The sequence below is a fragment of the Hevea brasiliensis genome, chromosome 13 (assembly GCF_030052815.1).
Source record: "Hevea brasiliensis isolate MT/VB/25A 57/8 chromosome 13, ASM3005281v1, whole genome shotgun sequence".
Lineage (NCBI taxonomy): Eukaryota > Viridiplantae > Streptophyta > Magnoliopsida > Malpighiales > Euphorbiaceae > Hevea > Hevea brasiliensis.
Genome location: NC_079505.1, coordinates 87,734,507 through 87,756,368, shown reverse-complemented (window position 1 = coordinate 87,756,368; position 21,862 = coordinate 87,734,507). Strand labels below are relative to the sequence as shown.

The window sequence follows — 21,862 nt, the reverse complement described above, 5'->3', positions numbered from 1 at the left end:
TACTATAAGGTAGGTAAAAATTATTCACCATAAATATAAAATTTTAATTTTTAATTGCCTGATTGTATAAATTAAATTGACGTGGATAAGAAATATCCTTTCAATTAATATAATTAAAACAATGCAATTCAAAAAATAATAATAATAAAAAGAGATTAATCCTAAATGAAGAAGCCTTGAGTCTTTGCCTTGCCTTGCCTTGCCTTGCCAGCCAGAAATGTTCAGTGCTCCTCCATTGATGGCTTCCCTGACATTCACATCACCGTTACATTATTTCCCTTTCTCTCCTTCAGTACCAATTCCGTTACTCCATCTGTCACCCTCCTCTTCCCGCCATAACCTCCTCACCCTTTCATCAAGCTACTCAGTATCTACGCCCTTACATCGAAGCTATCATACAACAAAATTCCCACCTTCTTCAATACAGCTTAAGACCACTAAATTGGTTCAACCAACAAAACTCTGTTCACATCTGAGGTATCCTATCATTTCTCCCGACGACCAGTGGGGCACATGGACTGCTCTCTTCGCCACCGGAGTTTTTGGTATCTGGTATCCCCTCTCTCTCACACACACACGCAGAGGCACGCATCACCCGCTCAAGTTCTGTGTTTTATTTGACTTTTGAAGGTCTGAAAGGACCAAGATTGGGAGCATGGTGAGTGCGCCCTTAGTGAGCACATTGGTTGGGCTAGCAGCGAGTAATCTCGGAATCATTCCATATAAAACGGCGGCGTATTCCGTTGTCTTGGAGTTCCTAGTGCCACTAGCGGTTCCTTTGCTCTTGTTTAGAGCAGACTTGCGTCAAGTGATCCGTTCAACAGGGACATTGCTCATGGCTTTCTTGCTCGGTTCAGGTTAAATGACTCCTCTATTATCTTTTACTTCTCCATGAAGTGTGAGCGGCTTGTGTTTCTTAATTGTCATCTCTATGGATTTGGAATCATATATATTTTTGTTCACATAATGTACCTAATGAACATAATAAGAAAGCAAATTCTTATGAAGGATAAGATGGAATTGGGACATGGGTCTGGTCTGGTATATTTTGTTGGGAATTCAAAATCTGAATAATGCTGAAAAATGTTTCAGATGGTCTTAAACAGTAGAACAGTTGAACAAAGTCTTGTCTTGATATGCTAGCTAACACATTAGGGATTGATGACAAAGAAATTGTGTGCTTTCAGCAGTGTATTACTGGGAATCAAAGAGTCTGATCTATAGGCTAGCTGATGGAACCAATAGGATCCTAGTGTTTGAGTACTGAAGATGTCTATGAGTTCCAGGATGTTAATGACGGAGCAGATTATGAAAGACTAGGGTGTTTTTAAGTCCTGTAAGTTTCTTTATGTTTATGCCATTTTTATCTCAAGCTAAGCTCTTTCTTTTTAATTTCCTCTTTTTCCTTCTATAGAGTTAGTCTATAAAACGCTCTGTCTCATGACTATGACATCTTCTAAGAGAATGTTTATGCATAACATTGCATAAAACTAGTCACATAAATGGATTTGGCATGGGATCTTTTACTGGAAAATGCTGCTTTTGGTGCATGCACATTGCAAAGGAACCGGAACTTCTCTGTGGTTGGCTTTTGAGGGAGTGACCTTTTAATGATGATGTTCTTTCCAGCTGCTGAATGTGCTCAGTTTGCTGTTAAATGTACGTTGTGCCTTGCATGTGTTAGAGATGATATATGATGCAGTAGCCTGTAGTTCTGAATTGGTGTAGAACTTCAACTTGTGTACTTTATGATCTTGTGGTAAGCTGTTTGCTATATACTAGAACTTAACACTAAAGTTAATAGCTTGTTGTCAATTTCAAATTAGTATTTCTATATACAATAACATAGGAAACATCTGACCATTTTTCCACTGAATTACCCTTTTCACACTGTAGCTTGTGCAGTTTTTATTATTATTTTTTAAAACGACTTCATTTATTTCATTTTTATGATTTTCTATCATGCTTAGTAACTTGCCTTTCTGCTTGACAGTTGCGACCATATTTGGAACTACAGTGGCTTTTCTAATGGTGCCTATGCGATCTCTTGGTCCAGATAATTGGAAAATAGCTGCTGCCCTTATGGGTAGTTATATTGGGGGATGTAAGTTGTTGCAAAATGGTGTTGTGTATTTACTTCAAGGTTCTACAAGTTAAAAAAATTAGCTTTGTCACTATCCTCGGGTGAAATTCCTCTTACTTGTGCTATGCTAGTACTGTGGTACTTTTATTGAGGTAAAATTTTATATTTAGGACTGAAATCTTGTATGAGAGATTTCTGCATTTGTACAATGCTTATAAAAGATTTGCTGAGCCATGCTATGTTAGGAGTGAAACCCTAACAGAGAAGAATTAGAAGAATTTAGGAAGGAATAAGAAGAAGTAGGGAGAGAGAAATAGAATCAAAAGAGAGAGAGAATTGTTATTTCTTGAGAAACCATCAGAATGCCTTTACAATGAACTGCAATAGAGTTTATAACTACTTGACAGCTATTTGACAACCATTTTCCCGCCAAATACAACTCATACAACTAACTACTTGACAGCTACTTGACAACTATTCTCCTGCCACTTACAGCTCATTCAACTAACCCTTATTCTGTCTCAGTCTTCTTCTCTGATATGCAACAATACCTTCCCCATTAGAACTTTCTTGTCCCCAAGAAAGTGTAGCTTCTGGAAACTGGTTCACAATAAAAGAATAGTCTTCCCAAGTTGCATCTTCTACAGGAAGGTTCAACCACTTGATTAACCCCTGAAAAACATGGTTTTGATCTCTAGTAATGGTTCTAGTTTGAAGAACCTGTTCTGGAGCTACTATCACAGCATCTTCATGCACTGTAGGTAATTCAGAAAAGGGAACAATATTGCTGCCCAACTTTTTCTTTAACATAGACACATGAAATACAGGATGGATTGAAGAAGTAGGAGGTAGCTGAAGCTTGTAGGTCACTGTCCCAATCTTAGCTAGGATTTGGAAAGGCCCATAATACTTAGGAGAAAGCTTCAAATTGTGTCTTAATGCCACAGAAGTTTGCCTATAAGGCTGTAACTTCAAATAAACCCAATCTCCCACCATAAATTCCCTTTCAGACCTATGCTTATTAGCTTGCTGCACCATTCTATTCTGAGCCATCTGTAAATTCTCCTTAAATAATTGATCCAGCTGCTACCTCTGTTGTAAAAAATCCCCCACTGCTCCCACAGAGGGCAAGTCAGAAGGAATGATTGGAAGGAATGATGGTTTATAGCCATACAAAGCCTCAAAAGGTGACATCTTAATGGCACTATGGGAGGATGAATTATACAACCACTCTGCAAGTGAAAGCCAATTGCACCAAGTTGATGGCTTGAGATGAACCATGCATCGCAGATAAGCCTCTAGACACTGGTTAAGTCTCTCGGTCTGCCCATCTGATTGAGGATGATAGGTAGAGCTATAAGACAAAGTAGTGCCCATGCATTTGAACAGCTCCTTCCAAAATAGGCTTGTAAAAACTTTGTCCCTATCACTGACAATAGTAAGTGGTGCTCCATGAAGTTTAAACACATTATCCAAGAACAATTTAGCTACTGCAGCAGCAGTAGTATGTGGATGAGCCAAAGATATGAAGTGACCATACTTTGTGAATCTACACACTACCACTAGGATGGTGTCTTTCCCTTTCGACTTTGGTAAGTGGTTAATGAAATCCATTGTAATGTGTTGCCATTCTTGAGTAGGAACAAGCAATGGCTGCAATAATACTGGTGCAGCACAGTGTTCACTTTTGCATCGTGCACATGTGTCACATTGTTGAATCCATACCATGATATCCCTTAACATCCCAGGCCAAAAAAAATGATTTTTGAGCCTCAAATAGGTCACATTTACTCCTGAGTGTCCCCCCAGAGCACTATTATAGTATAATTCGATTAACTGCTTCCTCAAAGTTGTAGTAGAACCCACATACAACCTATCTTGAAAATAAAGAACACCATTCCTCAATTTAAACCCTGGATGAGCATTATTGTCTAAAGATAGCTACTGCACCAATTGAGTTGCTTTGCAATCTTTATCATAACTTTGAATGAGATTATCCATCCATGTAGGGGAAATAGAAGAGTGTATAGCACCACAAAAGGACTCCTGTCTTGCTGGTCTCCTAGATAGGGCATCAACAGCCTTATTTTCAACTCCTCTTCTATATAAAATTTTATAATCAAGACCCAACAACTTAGAAATCCCCCTCTGCTGTAGATTAGTATGTAACCTCTGCTCCAGCAAGTATTTGATGCTCTCATGGTTAGTTTTAATAAAGAACTGACCTTGCTCAAGATAATGCCTCCACTTAAAAATGGCAAAAGTAATTGCCAATAACTCCTTTTCATACACAGATAGGGACTGACTTCTAGGACCAAAAGCTTTGGAAATATAAGCTAGTGGATGGCCATTTTGTTGGAGAACAGCCCCTATACCCCAATTACTTGCATCAGTTTCAACAATGAAAGGAAGATTAAAATCTGGCAAGGCAAGTACTGGTGGTTCTGTCATGGCTCTTCTAAGAGTATCAAATGCCTCTTGAGCTTTCTCAGACCATTGAAATGAGTCTTTTTTGAGAAGATCAGTAAAAGGTTTGCTAATTATGCCATAGTTTTTCACAAACTTCCTATAGTACCCCGTCAACCCCAAAAAACTCCTCAATTCTTTAAATAAATTGGAGTTGGCCATTGCAGCATAGCCTGAATTTTTTTTGGATAAGTAGCGACACCTTGAGCAGTTATAATGTGCCCCAAATACTCTATTTCTGTATGCCCAAAGGAACACTTGGATTGTTTAGCATAAAGCTGTTGCTCTTTCAAAATCTTAAAAACCTCCTCCAAATGCTGCAAATGAGATTCCCAATCCTTGCTAAAAATAAGAATGTCATCAAAAAATACCTACACAAATTTCCTTAAATGAGGTTGGAAGATCTGGTTCATTAAGGCTTAGAATGTGGCCGGTGCATTTGTCAGTCCAAATGGCATGACATTGAATTCAAAGTGACCATGGAGAGTTCTAAATGCTGTCTTAGCGACATCTTGAGGCTCCATTCTGATCTGATGATAAACAGCCCTCAAATCAATTTTTGAAAGGTACTTGGCCCCATTTAATTCATCCAACAAGTCATCTATAATGGGGATAGGAAATTTGTCCTCAATAGTCTTCTCATTCAACCTTCTGTAGTCTATACAAAACCTCCATGTGCCATCTTTTTTTTTAACTAAAAGTACTGGCGTTGAAAAAGGGCTTGTACTTGGTTGGATTATTGAGGAAGCTAACATCTCTGAAGCCAGCTTCTTAATTTGAGCCTTTTGATAATAGGGATACCTATATGGCCTAATATTAATTTGTTGTGTATTAGGCTGCAAAGGGATAGCATGGCTGTGACTTCTGAATGGTGGCAGCTGCTGAGGTTCTTTAAAAACCTCCTGATGTTTCTTTAACATAGACTGCAGTCCCAAATCTGCTACTGCAGCTTCACAAAATGCCTCCTTTTTAGGTGCTGAAGATGATCCAACTTGAGACTCCACTATACAAAGTAAGGGAGATTGAAAATCCACTCCATTTCTTCCAAATAAGTCATTAGAATGACATAACACAGCAGCCTTCCCTTTACCCCTTTGCAATTTCAGTCCTTGTAAAACCACTTCCTTTCCTTCTTTCATAAAGGAAATCCTACAGGCTCTAAAATCAAAAAGCACTGGATTAAAGCTCCTAAGCCAATCCACTCCCAAAATCATATCAAAACTCCCCAATGCTAATATTCTAAAGTCAAATTGAAACTTATAGGACTAAATTTTCCACATAAACTGCTGACACTGATGACTGCACTTCAATTTTCTCCCATCAGATACTGCTATTGTTGTAGTAGGTATATCCACCAACTCCAACTTAAGTTCCTCAACCACTTTCTTGTCAATAAAACTACTATTGCTGCCACTACCAATTAAAATCACCATTTCTCTATTTTTATGGATCCCTAAAATTCTAATAGTTTCTGCCTCTTCACTCCCTTCTACTGCATGAACAGAAAGCATAAGTTCTCCTTGATCACCCACATCTTCCATTTCCTCTGTCACCTCATGCCAAACCTTCTCTCCATTCCCATCTTCTTGCTCTCCAACTTGCAAAGCTGCTAATGTCTTAGTTTTACATTGATGGCCTGGAAAATATTTGTCTCCACATTTATAACATGGTTTGGATTGGAATCTGAAGTTTAAGTTATTCTGGATAGTAGATTTGGTAAGATTAGTATTGGAATTTTGGTTAACAAAAGAAGTACTTCCAATAGAAGTTGGTTTACTGGTAGTAGGAGCAGAATTTAGAGTTTTACTGGTCAAATCTGGATTTGGTGGTTTAGGGGGGTAAGGAAACAATTGATTAGGTTTGGAGTATGAATTATATGGAGTGAAATTAGAAGTTATAAATCTTGAGTTGTAATTGAAGGTTTTATTGAAGGTTCTATTCTTTTTTGTATCCCATAACTGTTCTTGCAGCCTAGCAATCTCTATTGCATCAACTAAAGTAGCTGGTTTCATCATTCTCACCATTAATCTAATTTCATCCTTTAGCCCTCCAATAAAGGCAAAAAGAAAATAAGCCTCTCCCAAATCTGGCATAACCCTTTCCATCCTTATCCTCAAATCCTCAAAGATATCTTGATATTCTTCAAAGGAATTTCCTTGTCTAAGCTTCATAAATTCTTCCATAATATCTTCTAACCCTTGTTCCCCAAATCTAAGACAAATTCCCTTTTCAAACTCCTCCCAAGAATGGTTTTCCCCTCTATTCCAGTTTTGAAATAAAGCATCTGCCCTATCAACCAAAAATAAACTAGCAATTCCAATCCTTTGGTCCGTAGGTACTTTGTAAACGTCAAAATATTTCACACATTTCCGTAACCAAACCCTAGGTTCCTTTCCCCCAAAAGTAACCAATTCAATTTTATGCAAAAAGATATTCATACCTTCATTGTTATAGTTATATCCATAACTTTCTTGATCCTTCAACTGCTGATTAACAGGAGGAGTGGGTAACAGTCCCCTATCCTCGGCTTCTCTAATGCTAGATCCCGCACCAACTTCCCCAACAACATCTCCTATTCCTTTATCCTTGCTCAATTTGCTCATAAAGGCTCTCATATCCCCTCGCAATGCATCATTATCCCTAGCTGACTGATTAATTTGCTCCTGCATTTTCTCTATCTGATCTAAGAAACGTCTCATCTTCTCCTCCAATTCTGCCAACTTGACCATCTCAGGACCTATTACAACAAATCTAGTCATTGTTGCGATCTACAACAATGAATTACCCACTCAATTTCCCCTCCGTAAAGCTCTGATACCAAATGTTAGGAGTGAAACCCTAACAGAGAAGAATTAGAAGAATTTAGGAAGGAAGAAGAAGAAGTAGGGAGAGAGAAATAGAATCAGAAAAGAGAGAGAATTGTTATTTCTTGAGAAAGCATCAGAATGCCTTTACAATGAACTACAATAGAGTTTATAACTACTTGACAGCTATTTGACAACCATTTTCCCGCCAAATACAACTCATACAACTAACTATTTGACAACTATTCTCCTGCCACTTACAGCTCATTCAACTAACCCTTATTCTGCCTCAGTCTTCTTCTCTGATATGTAACATGCTACTACCTGCATATCCTGATTTTACACAAGCAAATATAGTGTTGTTGTCCTTTGTGTTCATTTTTAATGTTTGCATTTCTTTCACCAAATTCATTTTGGAAATTATGATGTTCTTTGTTGTTTCAGCTGTTAATTATGTTGCAATTTCTGAGGCACTTGGTACATCTCCATCTGTTGTAGCCGCAGGAGTAGCTGCTGACAATGTTATTTGTGCAATATACTTCATGGTGCTATTTGCATTGGCCTCTAAAATTCCTCCTGAGGCTTCAGCATCAACTATTGGTATGTGGTTTACAGCAGTGATATGGGATTTTTAATGATGGATGACATAGATTGATTCACTGTTGCTTTAGCGCACTATAATCTATAGCTTCAGGCATGTGAAAAAAAAAATTGTTTGGTCTTCCTTTTTTAGTTAAAATTTTCTTCCTTTGGGTGGTTGAGGAAGGGGTTTACCATGCAAAGAACAGATATTACATGCCCTTATGGTAATGGCAACAAACCTAATAATAAGTTGGGTATAATCTTTGTTGTCTTCAAACTTTTGGTGAGTCGGCATTCAGATATGCTGATGTAAGTTGGTTTATGTGGTTGAAAATTGCTCCAGTTACACAATATGTCCAGCAGCGTCATGGCAATCCCATATCAAAAAGCAGTAGATAATTATTAAACAAATTAAAATTATATGCGACTTCTATCAAAACCTGACTCTTTGACAGGTGTTGAAATGGATGTGGAGTCCAATTCTGCAGGCAAAATCCCTGTACTACAGTCGGCTACAGCACTTACTGTCTCCTTTGTGATATGTAAGACTGCTATATATCTTACACAATTGTGTAAGATTCAGGGAGGCAGTCTTCCAGCAATAACAGCTATGGTGGTCATTTTAGCAACAGCATTTCCAACACAATTTGCTCGTCTTGCACCTGCTGGTGATACCATTGCTCTGGTTCTGATGCAGGTAATTTAAATATACCCAATGTAGTTTGTTGTATCCTATTTAAGTGTTTCTCTAATGGTCCTATTCTTTAGTAGTTTTGCTAGTAGTAGTTAAAACTGCTACACCTGTTGAATTTGAGTTTACAAAAATCAGACTGGAGTTCCCTTCTTGTACATTGCCAGAAGCGTTTTTGTTTATTTCTTCTCTTGTTTTTATCCTAGGTGATATTTTTTGCCATTTATTTTGGTTTAAAATGTTGGAAAAATTTTATGTGAAAGTCTATTGCTGGTGGGGTAGGATTATATTTAAGTTGATGGTTCTAAATCGTAAAAAGAAAGATCAATGATTTTTTCTACTCTGCAATTGTCAACAACTGTCCTTTTCTCTGATATCTTCACTTTATTTCACACCATATTTTTCTTTGCAAGTTTCTGAATTCTATTAGTCATCCAATTATAGTATCTGAAATTTGAACTTGACTATATGAAGGATTGTGGTAATTTTTCTGGTGGTGGAATAAATTGAAAACAATCTGAGATGTCTGCTCTGGCAACAGGTTTTTTTTGCTGTGGTGGGCGCTAGTGGGAGCATAAGGAATGTCATCAATACAGCGCCTAGTATTTTCTTGTTTGCTCTAGTTCAAGTAACTGTGCATCTTGCTGTAGTGCTAGGGCTTGGAAAACTTTTGAACTTTGATTTAAAACTGTTACTTTTGGCATCAAATGCCAACATAGGAGGCCCTACAACAGCATGTGGAATGGCTTCTGCAAAAGGATGGAATTCTCTGGTTGTTCCTGGGATTCTTGCAGGCATTTTTGGAGTTGCCATTGCTACTTTCCTTGGCATTGGTTTTGGAATAATGGTCCTTAAATACTTTTAGAGATTATCATTACTAAATAGTAGTTAGCTAAAGCATATTGAGATCACATTATGTTGCATATATGTGGCTAATGCTCTTTTAGGGGAGAAAAATTGATTGGTTTAGGACCCATAAAAACAGTTGACGTTGGAATTATTATAAATCTGCCTTTGCTGATTCATGATCATGATCACGACTTTTCCTGAAAATTTGGCTCTTAGCTGAAGATGCCTTCGTCCCCTTGGAAGACAGAGAGAGAGAGAGAGAGAGAGAGAGAGTGGGGGGGAGGGAAGGTACCCCTGGCTTGACATTCTTGTTTCTTTAGATATTTTTCCGTTGCCTGTTCCATCACCGAATCATACAAGTTGCTGGAGGTAGCTACCTAGTTCATTTAAGACACCCCCCGGCCACCACCCCAGTATAGGAACCGTTGTACTTCCCTCGTCAACTGAACTTTTTTTTTGATCTGCAAAGTCAACTGTACATGCAGCAATAACAATTGCGCATTTCATAGTTTATATATGTGGATCCTCACGCTATTATCAAATCATCCGTCATTAGAAGAATGTAATTGGAGCATCCATATCGTCAGGAATAGTGATAAAGGCCAATTATTCCCAATTCCCAAGAATAACACGAAGAATTGGCTTGGCTTTTCACATTTTATTTAGATTGTGAAATTATAAAAAGCACCAAACGAAAGGACCCCTTACTATTGTTAGTATTATTATTTACTGTGAAGCATATAATAAATTAGCTTTTGCACACCTTATCAAATCTACATCCTCAATTCAGCTAAAAGCAAATTATCTTTTTTTTTTAAAAAAAAAATTATATTGAAATCAAGATACTAAAATTTCATTTGTTTTATGTAAAATGACTTTTGTATAGAAAATATTTTTATGAAAAATATTTTTCATAAAAATATTTTTTATTGTTTGGTTGTAATGTTAAATTAATAATTAAATTAATAATATTTATTTATTTCATATATTTATAAGTGTGTTCACATTTTAATAAGATTTTCAAAGTTTAAAAAATAAAAAATAATTTCCTCTTTTAAAAATTGAAAGTTATTTTCTTTAAAAATGGCTTAATTTTTCTTTGACTAGGAAAATATTTTTCATTGATTAATTTTTCTGAATGCTTCCAAACACCAGAAAATACGAAAACTATTTTTCAAGAAATAAACAGAGCCTTGATTAACTTCAAATGTGTGTGACTGTGAAGTTTTAAATTCAAATTTCAATTAAAAAAATATCTTAAATTTATTGGAGTATACATTAATAATGTGAAATATATTAAGGTAGTGTAAGATATATAAAAATTGCAACTAGTAGTGTATCTGGAAAATTCAAAGTATTTAAATTTAAACATATTAATATTATTATTATTATCGCAAATTTGATTAAAATTATTATATAGTATCTAAATTTATTTAATATATTAATATATATATTCAAATTTGATTAAAATTATCATATACTATCTGAATTTATTTAAATATATTAATATATATATATATATAATTGATAATTTATATAAAAAATATATTTTATTAATAATTTATATTTCAAAATTTATAAATAAAATTATAAAGAAATTCATTTTTATATTTAAATAGTAAATTTTATGAGTTAAGTCCCTACTATATATAAAACTCAAAGCATATTAATTATTGAATTCAAATCTGTCCAAAACTTGATAAGACATTACTTGAAATTCTTTCTTATTAAGTGTCTCCGTCCATGTTATAAGGGTTAATATTTAAGTGTTCTGACTTTCCATATAAAGCCAAATCAAATTAAAATTTAAAAGCACGTAGAATGTTTGCTTTTTACCAGCAAATGGCAGCGTAGATGCCTTTGAATCATGCTGTTTCTTTTCTTCGTACTCCAGTACTCCTTATGAGGTGACCAATGATAAGGCAATTACGTGGTGTATAAAGTCTTGCAATACAGAAGCTCCTAGCTCATAAACTAGTATCAATTTCTACAGGGATTAGCGGAAGGGCCTCCTGCCATAACAACAGTGCCGAGCTAAAGGCGAAGATGATCAGCCTAATATTCCTTGTGGTGTTTCTGGGATGGATTATGATTTGGGATATGTTGCCAACCAAGGTTTACCAAAATACTTGGACTCCAAAGCTGTCGAGCGAGCTAAATTCGACCCTTTTTGAAGGACAAGGTTTTTTTTTTTTTTATTAATTTCTAATGGTTGTATAGTTCAGTGTCATTCTTGTGATTCATTCCTTTCTTTCCTTCCTCTTTTTTTTTTTTTTTTTGGCAGGAACAAACCTTCTGCTATTTTCATTCCCTGTGATGTTCATAGCAGCTTTTGGAAGTGTTTATCTCCATTTTCAGAAGAAACTGAGAAAACCCAGCTACAAGAGGTCATCCTGCATCTAATCCTAGCTCCATTTCTGTTACTTTCTTTCTGATGTTAAAGAAGAAATTAATACACATGTTATCATTGCAACTAGAGTAACAATATACTGCTACGTGTTGAACTGGTTGCAGTGCTGCCGTTTCAAGCAATCGTTTGTCCTTCTTGAAACGTCCAGTGCTTGTCGTGGCTCCTTTGGGCATTGTTACTGCAACGGAGATTGCTTTTGCAGCCATGTTTGTTGCACTCTTAATCTGGTCTCTTGCCAACTACTTGTATGTCAGTTTTGGTCATCTCCACATGCATAAAGAAGGGGAGAAAATGTAAGAAATTAGGACTTGTGATTAGCACATCAACTCATATATATTTCTCATTCTTCTTAAATATTTCTAAACTTAATCTCTTGCTTATATAATTGGCTTTGGGACGTAGATGGCAAGCAAAGTTTCGAAGTGTATCACTGCGACTTGGATATATTGGAAATATATGCTGGGCATTTCTCTTCTTTCCGGTAACTCGAGGATCTTCAGTTTTGGCTCTTGTTGGACTAACATCTGAGTCGAGTATCAAGTATCATATTTGGCTCGGCCATCTCTCAATGATCCTTTTCGCTGCACATACCATAGGTTTCATCATATACTGGGCAATGACAAACCAAATGGCTCTGGTACTTGCTCTTATTACATACTAATTAATCTTATTTCACCAAATAGGCTATATTTAGCATCATACCATTCAAATTCTTGGATATTGTTTTCAATAGAGGAAAAAAGGTGTGGAATCTCTTCAACTTTTGTGTGGTAGAGCTTTCTGTCGGTAATTATGTTGTCTTTATAATTGTCGTTTGACTGTAATGGGAAACCAAAAGGCGAGTATAGATTCCTTTGGCTCATAAAGCTTTTCTTCTGTTAATGGTATACCATTAAGAGAAGTCACCATCTATGACCACAAATAAAATGACATCACTTAAAAAGGAAATGACCATCAGTTATGCTGGATGGCTATGTCCTCTCAGTAGACAAAGTTAAAAGATTGGTTTAGAATTAAAATCGAAATAGATTCAATCTCGAATTGAAATCGATTAAAATTGAATTGATCAAAATTAATTTTGAATAAGGTCAAAATCAGCTAATTCAGTTTTTAACTAAAACTTTTTTATAAAAAAAACAAAAATTGGAAATTTAGTCAAAATTAAAATCTGAGAAATCCTGTGATCTAGTTCCAACCAGGATCGGCCTTTCGACATGTCTACCCTAGGGATTTGCAAAATGAATTTTTTAACTTGTAACATTGCTCTCAAATTCAAGACTTCTGAACAGAAAGCAAGCAACCCAATTGTATATAATTTTGACTAATCTGACTAGGAAAAATCATCTATTATATATCTTTCGAGGCTCTTTAGAGAAATGCTATTATTGTAATATACATATGTGATATGTGTTGAACATGTTTGTTGGGCTACGCAGATGCTAGAGTGGAGCAAAACCTGGGTATCAAATGTTGCTGGTGAGATTGCAGTTGTGCTTGCATTAGCAATGTGGGTGACAAGCTCTCACCGCATTAGGCGTAAAATGTTTGAGGTTTTCTTCTACACCCATCATTTGTACATTCTCTATATATTCTTCTATTTTTTGCATGTTGGCGCTGCCTACTTCCGCATGATTTTGCCTGGGATCTTCCTTTTCCTCATCGATCGATACCTAAGATTCTTACAGTCGAGGCAACAAGCTAGATTACTCTCATCTCGCCTCTTACCATGTGGTTGCATTGAACTGAACTTCTCTAAGAGTACAGGTAAGAACACATTTAGCCTCTAATTGCAGACTTTAAGAGCATGATACTTATATTAATTTGCCAAGTTAACATGTGCAGGATTGTATTATAATCCAACAAGCATACTATTTTTGAATGTACCAAGCATTGCCAAGTTACAATGGCACCCTTTTACTGTGACTTCAAACTGCGACATGGAGCCAGAAACGCTAAGTGTAGTTATTAAAAGACAGGGAAGTTGGTCTCAAAAGCTTTACCAAGAAATTTCTTCTTCTGTAGATCGCCTAGAAATGTCGGTTGAAGGACCCTATGGACCTACTTCATCCCATTTTCTAAGGTCAATTTCCTACAAAGGGAAAATGAAACTTTATACAGAAAATTGTACAGGTTTATATCTAGTATCACATGCTCACCAATTTTTATTTTGTCTTGACACAGGCATGAGTTGCTGATGATGGTGAGTGGGGGTAGCGGTATCACTCCTTTTATCTCCATAATCCGCCAGATCATTGTCCAAAGCACGCAACCAAACTGTCAAATTCCACGAATCTTTCTGGTTTGTGCATTCAAGAAATCAGCTGATCTTGCAATGCTAGACCTCATGCTTCCCATCAATGGCACGCCTGCGCAGATTACTCAACTGCAGCTGCAAATTGAAGCTTATATCACTAGAGAGACAGAGCAGCCTATCGCAGATACCGAAAAGCATCTCCAAACCATATGGTTCAAGCCAAACCCATCAGACTCACCCATCACGGCAGCTCTAGGACCCAAGAATTGGCTATGGCTTGGAACAATAATCGTATCATCATTTGTCATGTTCCTCCTCCTACTAGGCATTGTTACTCGTTACTATATATTCCCTATTGATCAGAACACAGAGGAAATATATCATTTTTCGTATTTTGTACTTTGGGAAATGTTATTGGTCTGTGCCTGCGTCGTTATTGCTTCCAGTGCAGCCTTCTTTTGGTGCAAGAAACAAAATGAGCAAATTCAGAACTTGGAAGTGCCAACTGCAACAGCATCACCGGGCTCAGGGCCTTACGGTGCAGATACAGAGCTGGAAAGCCTTCCCCATCAGTCTCTTGTCCAGGCTACCAAGGTGCATTTTGGAGCAAGACCTGACCTCAACAGTAAGCCCCTCTCAATTGGACTGATGTATTTTTGTGACCTGAATTGACTGATTTCCCATCGGCATACATTAACTAATGCAGGGATTTTATCCGAGTGCAAAGGATCAGATGTTGGAGTCTTAGCCTGTGGACCAAGGGCAATGAGACATGAGGTTGCCAAAATCTGTTCATCTGGTTTGGCAGATAACCTGCACTTTGAGTCTATTAGCTTTGACTGGTGAGCTTATAGTTACTAAGGAAACTCTGCTTGTGGAATGTGCCTTGCAAATATTGGTAGCGCTAGCTATTATGTATTAAAAAGACTTCCTTAATTTGTATGTGTTCTGTAACTCTTCCTTTTAAAATCAAACTTCTTGATAAATCAACTCTTTTATTTATTATCCTGGAACAACTTAACAAAACAATGTCATTCTACATCTTAATTATAAAACCTAACCTGAGACTTGCAATATTAGGTGAAAAAAACCTAAAAAGAATCTTACACTTATTTTTATTTAAATATTAAAGTACATCTTTTTATTTAATTAAATTATTTCAATAATATTATACTTAACTTTATTTTCTCATCCCTTCCAATAAAATAATACAGAAATAATATATCATCATTTACATACGTTTTTCTTCAAATAAGATTTAAAACATCTATTTTACCCTTCATTTCTTTTCATTACCTTACTTTAAAACACTTACTTACCTCAGTACCCTTTCCCAAAACTTGCATCATTAATCATGGAGAAAGAAAAGGATTGGTTTTGCTTGTAACAATCAAAAACACAACTAGGCATTGTTCCAAAAAAAACTAGACCACATTTGCATATCCCAAGATGCAGAACAATTTCATTTTCAGGAGACAAATGCAATCTCACCAGGAAGTGCTGTATTCGGGTATGTCAGCATTTCAAGAATTCTTTTCTGTGCAAGACACAATTCCTGCACCACCAACGGCGCCCCATCAACTCTGCAATGATTGGTCCTCTCCGTCTCAATGCTTGATCAAAATTAATTTTGATAGTGCTGTTGATAAAGTTCACAATTGCCGCTCTATTGCAGCAATAGCAAGGGACTCTTCTGCTCATCAATGCGGCTGGAATTGCAAGAAGATTTAAGATATCACCGATTCTCTAGTTCCGGAGACCCTTGCCTGTAGGGAAGCAGTGCAGCTTGCTAAATCCAGAGGCTTCCGCAATATTCTTATTGAAGGAGACGCTTTGCTGGTAATTCAATCTCTTCAAGGAGCTGCCAGCCATCTCTCGAACAAAGGAATTTTTTCGGATGTGCTGCATCTATCCACACGTTTTCACTCCTGTTCTTTCTCTCATGTCGATTGCTTAGCCATTTAACGCTTTCAATGAATTCTGCCTTTGGAAAATAAATAAATAAATGAAAACTAGTACCTGGATATTCTCCCATATAGCATTTCCATTCGGACGAATGACCATAGTACCACGAACTGGACCATAATCAGCGAGCTTGGCGTTGGCAATAACATCAAGATACCAAGCATTCAATTCTTGAGGTCCAGGAGTAATGAGTGGGGTCCTGGTTGACTCGAATCTTGCGGTTATCAACTTAGTCTTCGGTCTTATGAGGGCTCACAGAGTTGAGAAGGATGCTGTTAGAGGAGGTGGACGGAAATAGCGGCGAAGTACTGAAAACACCGGTAAACGACGTATCAATGGAGATGAGAAAAAGAGGGAGGTGAGAGACGGTAGTTTGAGAGAAACTACCATTTCTGCGAGTGTTGTCTTCGTGGTTTTCCAGTGGGAGTGCGGAGTTTTTGTTAAGCAGAGTTGCAGAACAGAGGGGAAATTTATTAGGTTCGCATTGTGCACATGCTCCTCTCACAACGAGATGACATCCACGATAATTGAAATCTGGTGTGCACTCACAGGAGCATCTTATAATTTTCTGTGAGAGACGAGGCTGCTTTTGTGTGCACCAATGGTCTTGCGGGGGATTAGTATATTTTATTCCCCCAATAATGGACCAGAAGATTTCATAATATTGGAAGCCCATTGGGCTCATAGATTTCCTTCTTGTATTGTAACTTGAAAACCTGGAAGGCCCATTGCGGGGGATTAGTATATTTTATTCCCCCAATAATGGACCAGAAGATTTCATAATATTGGAAGCCCATTGGGCTCATAGATTTCGTTCTTGTATTGTAACTTGAAAACCTGGAAGGCCCATTCAGAGGTTTAGGCCAGCTATAATGCCTATAACCATGGAAAAATGCACCAAGTGACTTTTTTCCCCTTGAAAAATGGGACTACAAGATAAATCATAGCCATGTTACAATAAGAATCTATTAAAGTCAAAGTACATTTACATTATAAACTAATTAAATTAACGCAAACAACAAAATAATATATGGAGAGATATTTTTTTAGAATAATATGGGCATTTTGCTTTTTTTTTTTTTTAAGGAAATATAATATGGGGATATAATTAATCTAATTTGATGATTAGAGAATTTTACTTCAATTTTATGGTCAATTTGGTATTATTATTAGAAAATGTTTTTTAAAATATGCAAGTTATAGATATTAAAATCAATTTAAAATTAAACTTATTTTAATCATAAAAACTTGAAAATCAACTAAACAGCGTCCATTATTTTTCGAAAATTACATTTTTTATCTCAACCCGAAACAGAATATCTAAATTTAACTAGCGTCACCACTCAAGAGGAAGGCCTCTTAGTTGCTGTTACATACATTCTCGAGTTCATTTCCCCCTTCACCAAACTGATTTTTTTTGCCCCTTTTCCTCCCAAGAAACCAAATAAGACGACAAGAAATAAAGGTATTTGCAAGGGGAAAAACTTCCAAGTAAGTTTTAACTACTAGAAAATAAGATAATGATCATACCACCTATGTGCTTCAATCAGTAATACCAAAAGCAACAGCAATGTTTAACCCTTAAGAATTGTCTCACACTATCGCTGCATATTCTACAATAGTCTACTATCCATATCAGGCATAAATTCCGTTCCAATCCAAACAAGAAAGCAAAAAGATGGAAATCGCATGACTGCTGCAAAATTACGGCTTCCCAGACAGGCATTGATGAGGGAAATCAATGCATTGGCATCTATGGGGATTCTAACAGCTTAAAGTTGTAGTCAAGATGCATATAATGCTTTGGTGATTTTGGAGTACTGCATGCAGGCGGAGAATCAAGTTTGCTAGATGGCTTGTGTTTCCAGGATGGATCTTTAAACATCTCTTCCAGTTCCAAGTGCCTTGGGGGACTCTGAGCCTGAAACACAAACTATCTACTCAGATAATCAATGAAACAAAAGTTTACTCCACAAAATGCTTAGGATGAGAACCATCGGACTGACCTTCACCTTAATTGACATAGGATTTGCCCGCAGTTTGGGAAAACCTAGACAAGAAAACAAATATGTGAATTAATTTACTAGGGTAAAAAAAGGATGCAAATAATTACATATATAAGGGTCAACTTTTGGTTACCATTGTCTAGTCCAATTGTTTGTAGAAATTGATCCAAGTCCATGGCTCTTGCTTGTGCTTTGATGCATTCTTGATGATTGTGCAGAAACTGTTCCTCTGCAATTGCATTGGCATCAATTGACTCCTCTGCCACAACACTTAACTTTGCATTGTAGTTCTTCTTCGATCCCTCATTCAGGTTTGGCTTCCCTGAATTTGAAATGTCAGAAAGCGCCTTTCTACCATTGGTTTGCACCTTCCCTGAAGGTTTAGAGGTACTTTTCTTCTTGGTTGCGTCAAGTGCATTTAAAGAGGCACCAGTCTCTTTCTCAGCTAAGGAGGCAATGCTAGAGTTATGCTTCTTTGATGCCTGATTCAGAGAAGGCTTCAGTGAATTTGACAAATCACCAAGTGGTGTCCTTCCACCTAGCACTCCTTTCCTTGGAGGCGCTTTAGAGCCGTTTGTCTTCCAGCCAACAGAAGTTTCTGCAATATATGAAGTCAGAACACAAGATCGCCAGATTAAAAAAATAAGGAGTTAGTAAAGCTCAACAGAACAGAGTACCATTGTAGTGGATATTTATATTCTGATCTTGAACCAGACCCCCAGCTCGTGATGCCATTGGTGAGAGTTTATGAGAAAGTTTCAAGTCAATGTTCTGCAAAAGAATTGAGGCATCATGAATGCAGGACAAATCATGCAAAATGGGAAACACAAAAGGACCCATTTTAAAGAGCCTTAGAACGTTAAAAAAAATTTTGAAAAAAAAAAGGAACCTAAGGAACAAAAGTTTAGGTCAGTGTTACAGAATTCCAAACTGAAACAAATAAATCTCAGAAATCACAAAATCTGGAGGCAAGACAGAACATGACTAGTGTACGATTTAATCCTACTACTCTAATTTTATATGTGAGCAGCATATAAAATAAGTGAACGAATAGTAAATTTATCAAGAAAAGGTCATAAAATACATTGATAGTGGCAGTGATGGCATATCATATTCTTTAACTTTTCCATCCACTTTACCAAATAAAACCAAAAGAGCCCCAAGGTTTAGATTTCACCAACGCCAACAGAACTTTAATGCTCTATTCACTTTGAAATGGAACAATATACTTGCCCATAGATCTTAATCGTGTGATTCAAATTCTTTTCCTAATTTTTTTTTTCTCGCCAACCATAGAGATCAAAAATCAACATTTGGGTTTTTAAGTTTCCTTTTAAAAAAGATAATGCCTAACCCTAATTCATCAATAATCGAAGAAACCCGAAGCGGGGGAAAGAAAAGAACGAAGAATGAAGGGCAAATTTAAGAGAAAAACTTACAAATGGGTTATGATTTCTTGCTTCTTATCCCAATATGGTTGATGATCTCCCAAAATCCTCTGTGGTTTCTCTACTAGTATCTCAGATTCTCAGTGTTGTCGACAGTTTTTTGAATTGGGTCTTGTAATTGGGCATCCGGCTAAATTTATAGAGGGCGGGGCGGCAGCAGGGTTCCAACGGTTACTTTGTTGTGCAATTATGCCCTTTTTAGACCGATAAATTACAACAATGACACGGGCCCTGCGATATGCCTCCTCCCTCTGCGCCCGTTGATTTTTATGCCGTTATTTTAATGGGTAGAATTTTGAGACCTTTAAAGGAAAATTTTATATTAATTAATTTTAATTTAATAATATTATAGTTTACTTTAATTTTTAAATTTCATTCAAAATTCCAATTATAATTAACTAAAAATAAATTTGAAAGAAGAAAAGTAAAATCTTCCCAATACATATTACGTTTCATTGTTTACAAGAACTGTGAAATTTCTTATATTAAAATATGTGAAACTTAATTTTAAATTGTTTTTTTAATATCCTTATTAGTAATATATTTTTTTCAGTAGACTCTAAATATTGAAGGTTGAATCACTAAAACATATTGAAATTAATTTTAATAAATTTTTATTAATATATTTAAAAAAATATTTTTTTAATATATATTTCAATAATAATACATAGAATCACAGGTAAACTATATAATTTTTCCCAAATGTGATGGGTTGAACCAAGTTGACAAATGTTGATTCAACTTGGCAACTTATGATTTGTTCTCATCAAAATATGATAGGCATTGCTTAAGGTGGGATAGAGATCTCAACATCACAGCCAGCAGGATAGCAAGTTAATTTATGCGTAACAACTGATTAATTATTGCCTCATTAGTTTACTTTATTGGATGAAAAGGAACAATTCATTAGTCTCGTATTTGTATTCATAATGAGAAGATAATTACATCCCACACATATTTTATTTGATTAGTTAATTTTTATGCCTTTTAAAGTCACGGTGAGTACACAAAAATAAAATAAAAAATACAAATACATAATTTTATTTATAATAAATACTGATAAAAACTAAGGACTTAATAATCGCATAAATTAATTTGATAATATTTCTGATCATAATTAATATAAAAAAAAGTATGTTTTTTAAAAAATAATTTTAATATATAAAGATTAATTTAATAACATTTAATTTTTTATACGGTTGACTCCAACTACAATTCGAAATTAAAATTTCATAATTTTGAAGATAACTCCAATATCTAGCTTGATTTAATTTAGCGATTAAAAATATATTACTCACTTGAAAAATTTATATTTAAATTTTATTAAAAAAAACAAAAAATAAGTATAAAAATTAAAAATACAAATGATTTGAAAATTGTATTGATGGCATTTATGGTGTTTTCATTAAATCAGGAAAGATGATAAGGGGGCAGGGAGGGGGCAACCATTCATTTGATGCCATGGTTAGCACTAGAAGAAGAAAAGTGTGTAAGGTTTGTTTGGAAAAAAAATATAAATATTAAGAGACAAAGAAGGTTTTGACTTTACCTTAATGTAAGTTACCTTTATATTGGGACATGGTTGTTCTTTCCTGCTTTTGGTGACATGGTTGATATCATCTATTCAGCCCGTCAAATCCAACAATCTCCTTACATTATTGGTTTTCCTTTCTAAACTCCACTCTCTTCTCTTTTTTTTATTATTTTTTTTTTTAATACAATGTAATTTATTATTTTATTATTTAGTTTTTATATATATTTTAAAGTATATTATAAACATTATCATTTTTTTATAATTTAAAATTAAAATACTTCTGTGAGGTGAATTTATATACTAAATATATTTATATAATATGAAGTGCACATTTTAGAAAGTATACTTTCTAATAAGTAAAATATTTTAACTATATTTCATTTTTTAATATTACATAATTTATAAATAAATAAACTAAACGCACCAATGTATTGATAATAAAGAGTATTCGAAATTATGCTGAGGAAATACTTATAATTAAAAAAAAAAAATAAATTAGAGAGAAATCTGAATTTTGGTTAGGAATTCATTTTGATAATTAAGTTAAAAATTTAGAAGAATTTAAATTGTTAGAATTAAATGATCTACATAGCTGAATGTGGATGTATTTATAATAGAATAAGCACACTTTAATTGATTTTTTAGTTTCAATTGAAGTTAGTCTGTTTGAAGTAGTCAAAAGAAAGTTTAAGCAAACATAATTCATCTTAAATTTCACTTTGCATAATTATATATGAAAAAAAATACTTATTATTGACTTCATCATTTTA

General features: G+C 35.3%; 3 protein-coding genes across 7 annotated transcripts; 2 read left to right on the top strand and 1 right to left on the bottom strand.

The window, feature by feature from the left end:
* The first annotated feature begins 159 nt into the window (after positions 1-159).
* On the top strand, positions 160-9,657 carry LOC110643480 (uncharacterized). Of its 2 annotated transcripts, none has more exons than XM_021795862.2 (6): positions 160-552; positions 631-857; positions 1,994-2,104; positions 7,852-7,953; positions 8,391-8,632; positions 9,168-9,657. In XM_021795862.2, the coding sequence occupies exons 1-6, from the start codon at positions 218-220 to the stop codon at positions 9,489-9,491; spliced, it is 1,341 nt and encodes a 446-aa protein (XP_021651554.2). In that variant the 5' UTR covers positions 160-217; the 3' UTR covers positions 9,492-9,657. The 2 variants fall into 2 exon arrangements, with proteins under 2 accessions (XP_021651554.2, XP_021651553.2); XM_021795861.2 differs by having other exon boundaries at positions 161-552; positions 7,798-7,953.
* A 1,688-nt stretch (positions 9,658-11,345) lies between these two features.
* Positions 11,346-15,125, top strand: LOC110643479 (ferric reduction oxidase 4). Of its 3 annotated transcripts, none has more exons than XM_021795860.2 (9): positions 11,346-11,657; positions 11,760-11,862; positions 11,990-12,178; positions 12,288-12,522; positions 13,322-13,392; positions 13,561-13,649; positions 13,728-13,965; positions 14,067-14,764; positions 14,846-15,125. In XM_021795860.2, exons 1-9 carry the CDS (start codon positions 11,522-11,524, stop codon positions 14,983-14,985), a joined length of 1,899 nt encoding a protein of 632 aa, XP_021651552.2. In that variant the 5' UTR covers positions 11,346-11,521; the 3' UTR covers positions 14,986-15,125. The 3 variants fall into 3 exon arrangements, with proteins under 3 accessions (XP_021651552.2, XP_057988730.1, XP_021651550.2); XM_058132747.1 differs by having other exon boundaries at positions 13,322-13,435; positions 13,571-13,649; XM_021795858.2 differs by having other exon boundaries at positions 13,322-13,649.
* Positions 15,126-17,570: 2,445 nt separating this feature from the next.
* Positions 17,571-19,810, bottom strand: LOC110643481 (uncharacterized). Of its 2 annotated transcripts, none has more exons than XM_021795864.2 (5): positions 19,550-19,810; positions 18,788-18,881; positions 18,244-18,708; positions 18,117-18,154; positions 17,571-18,025 (listed from the first exon to the last, which is right to left on the bottom strand). In XM_021795864.2, the coding sequence occupies exons 2-5, from the start codon at positions 18,843-18,845 to the stop codon at positions 17,858-17,860; spliced, it is 729 nt and encodes a 242-aa protein (XP_021651556.1). In that variant the 5' UTR covers positions 18,846-18,881; positions 19,550-19,810; the 3' UTR covers positions 17,571-17,857. The 2 variants fall into 2 exon arrangements, with proteins under 2 accessions (XP_021651556.1, XP_021651555.1); XM_021795863.2 differs by having other exon boundaries at positions 18,111-18,154; positions 19,550-19,802.
* Between the last annotated feature and the right edge of the window lie 2,052 nt (positions 19,811-21,862).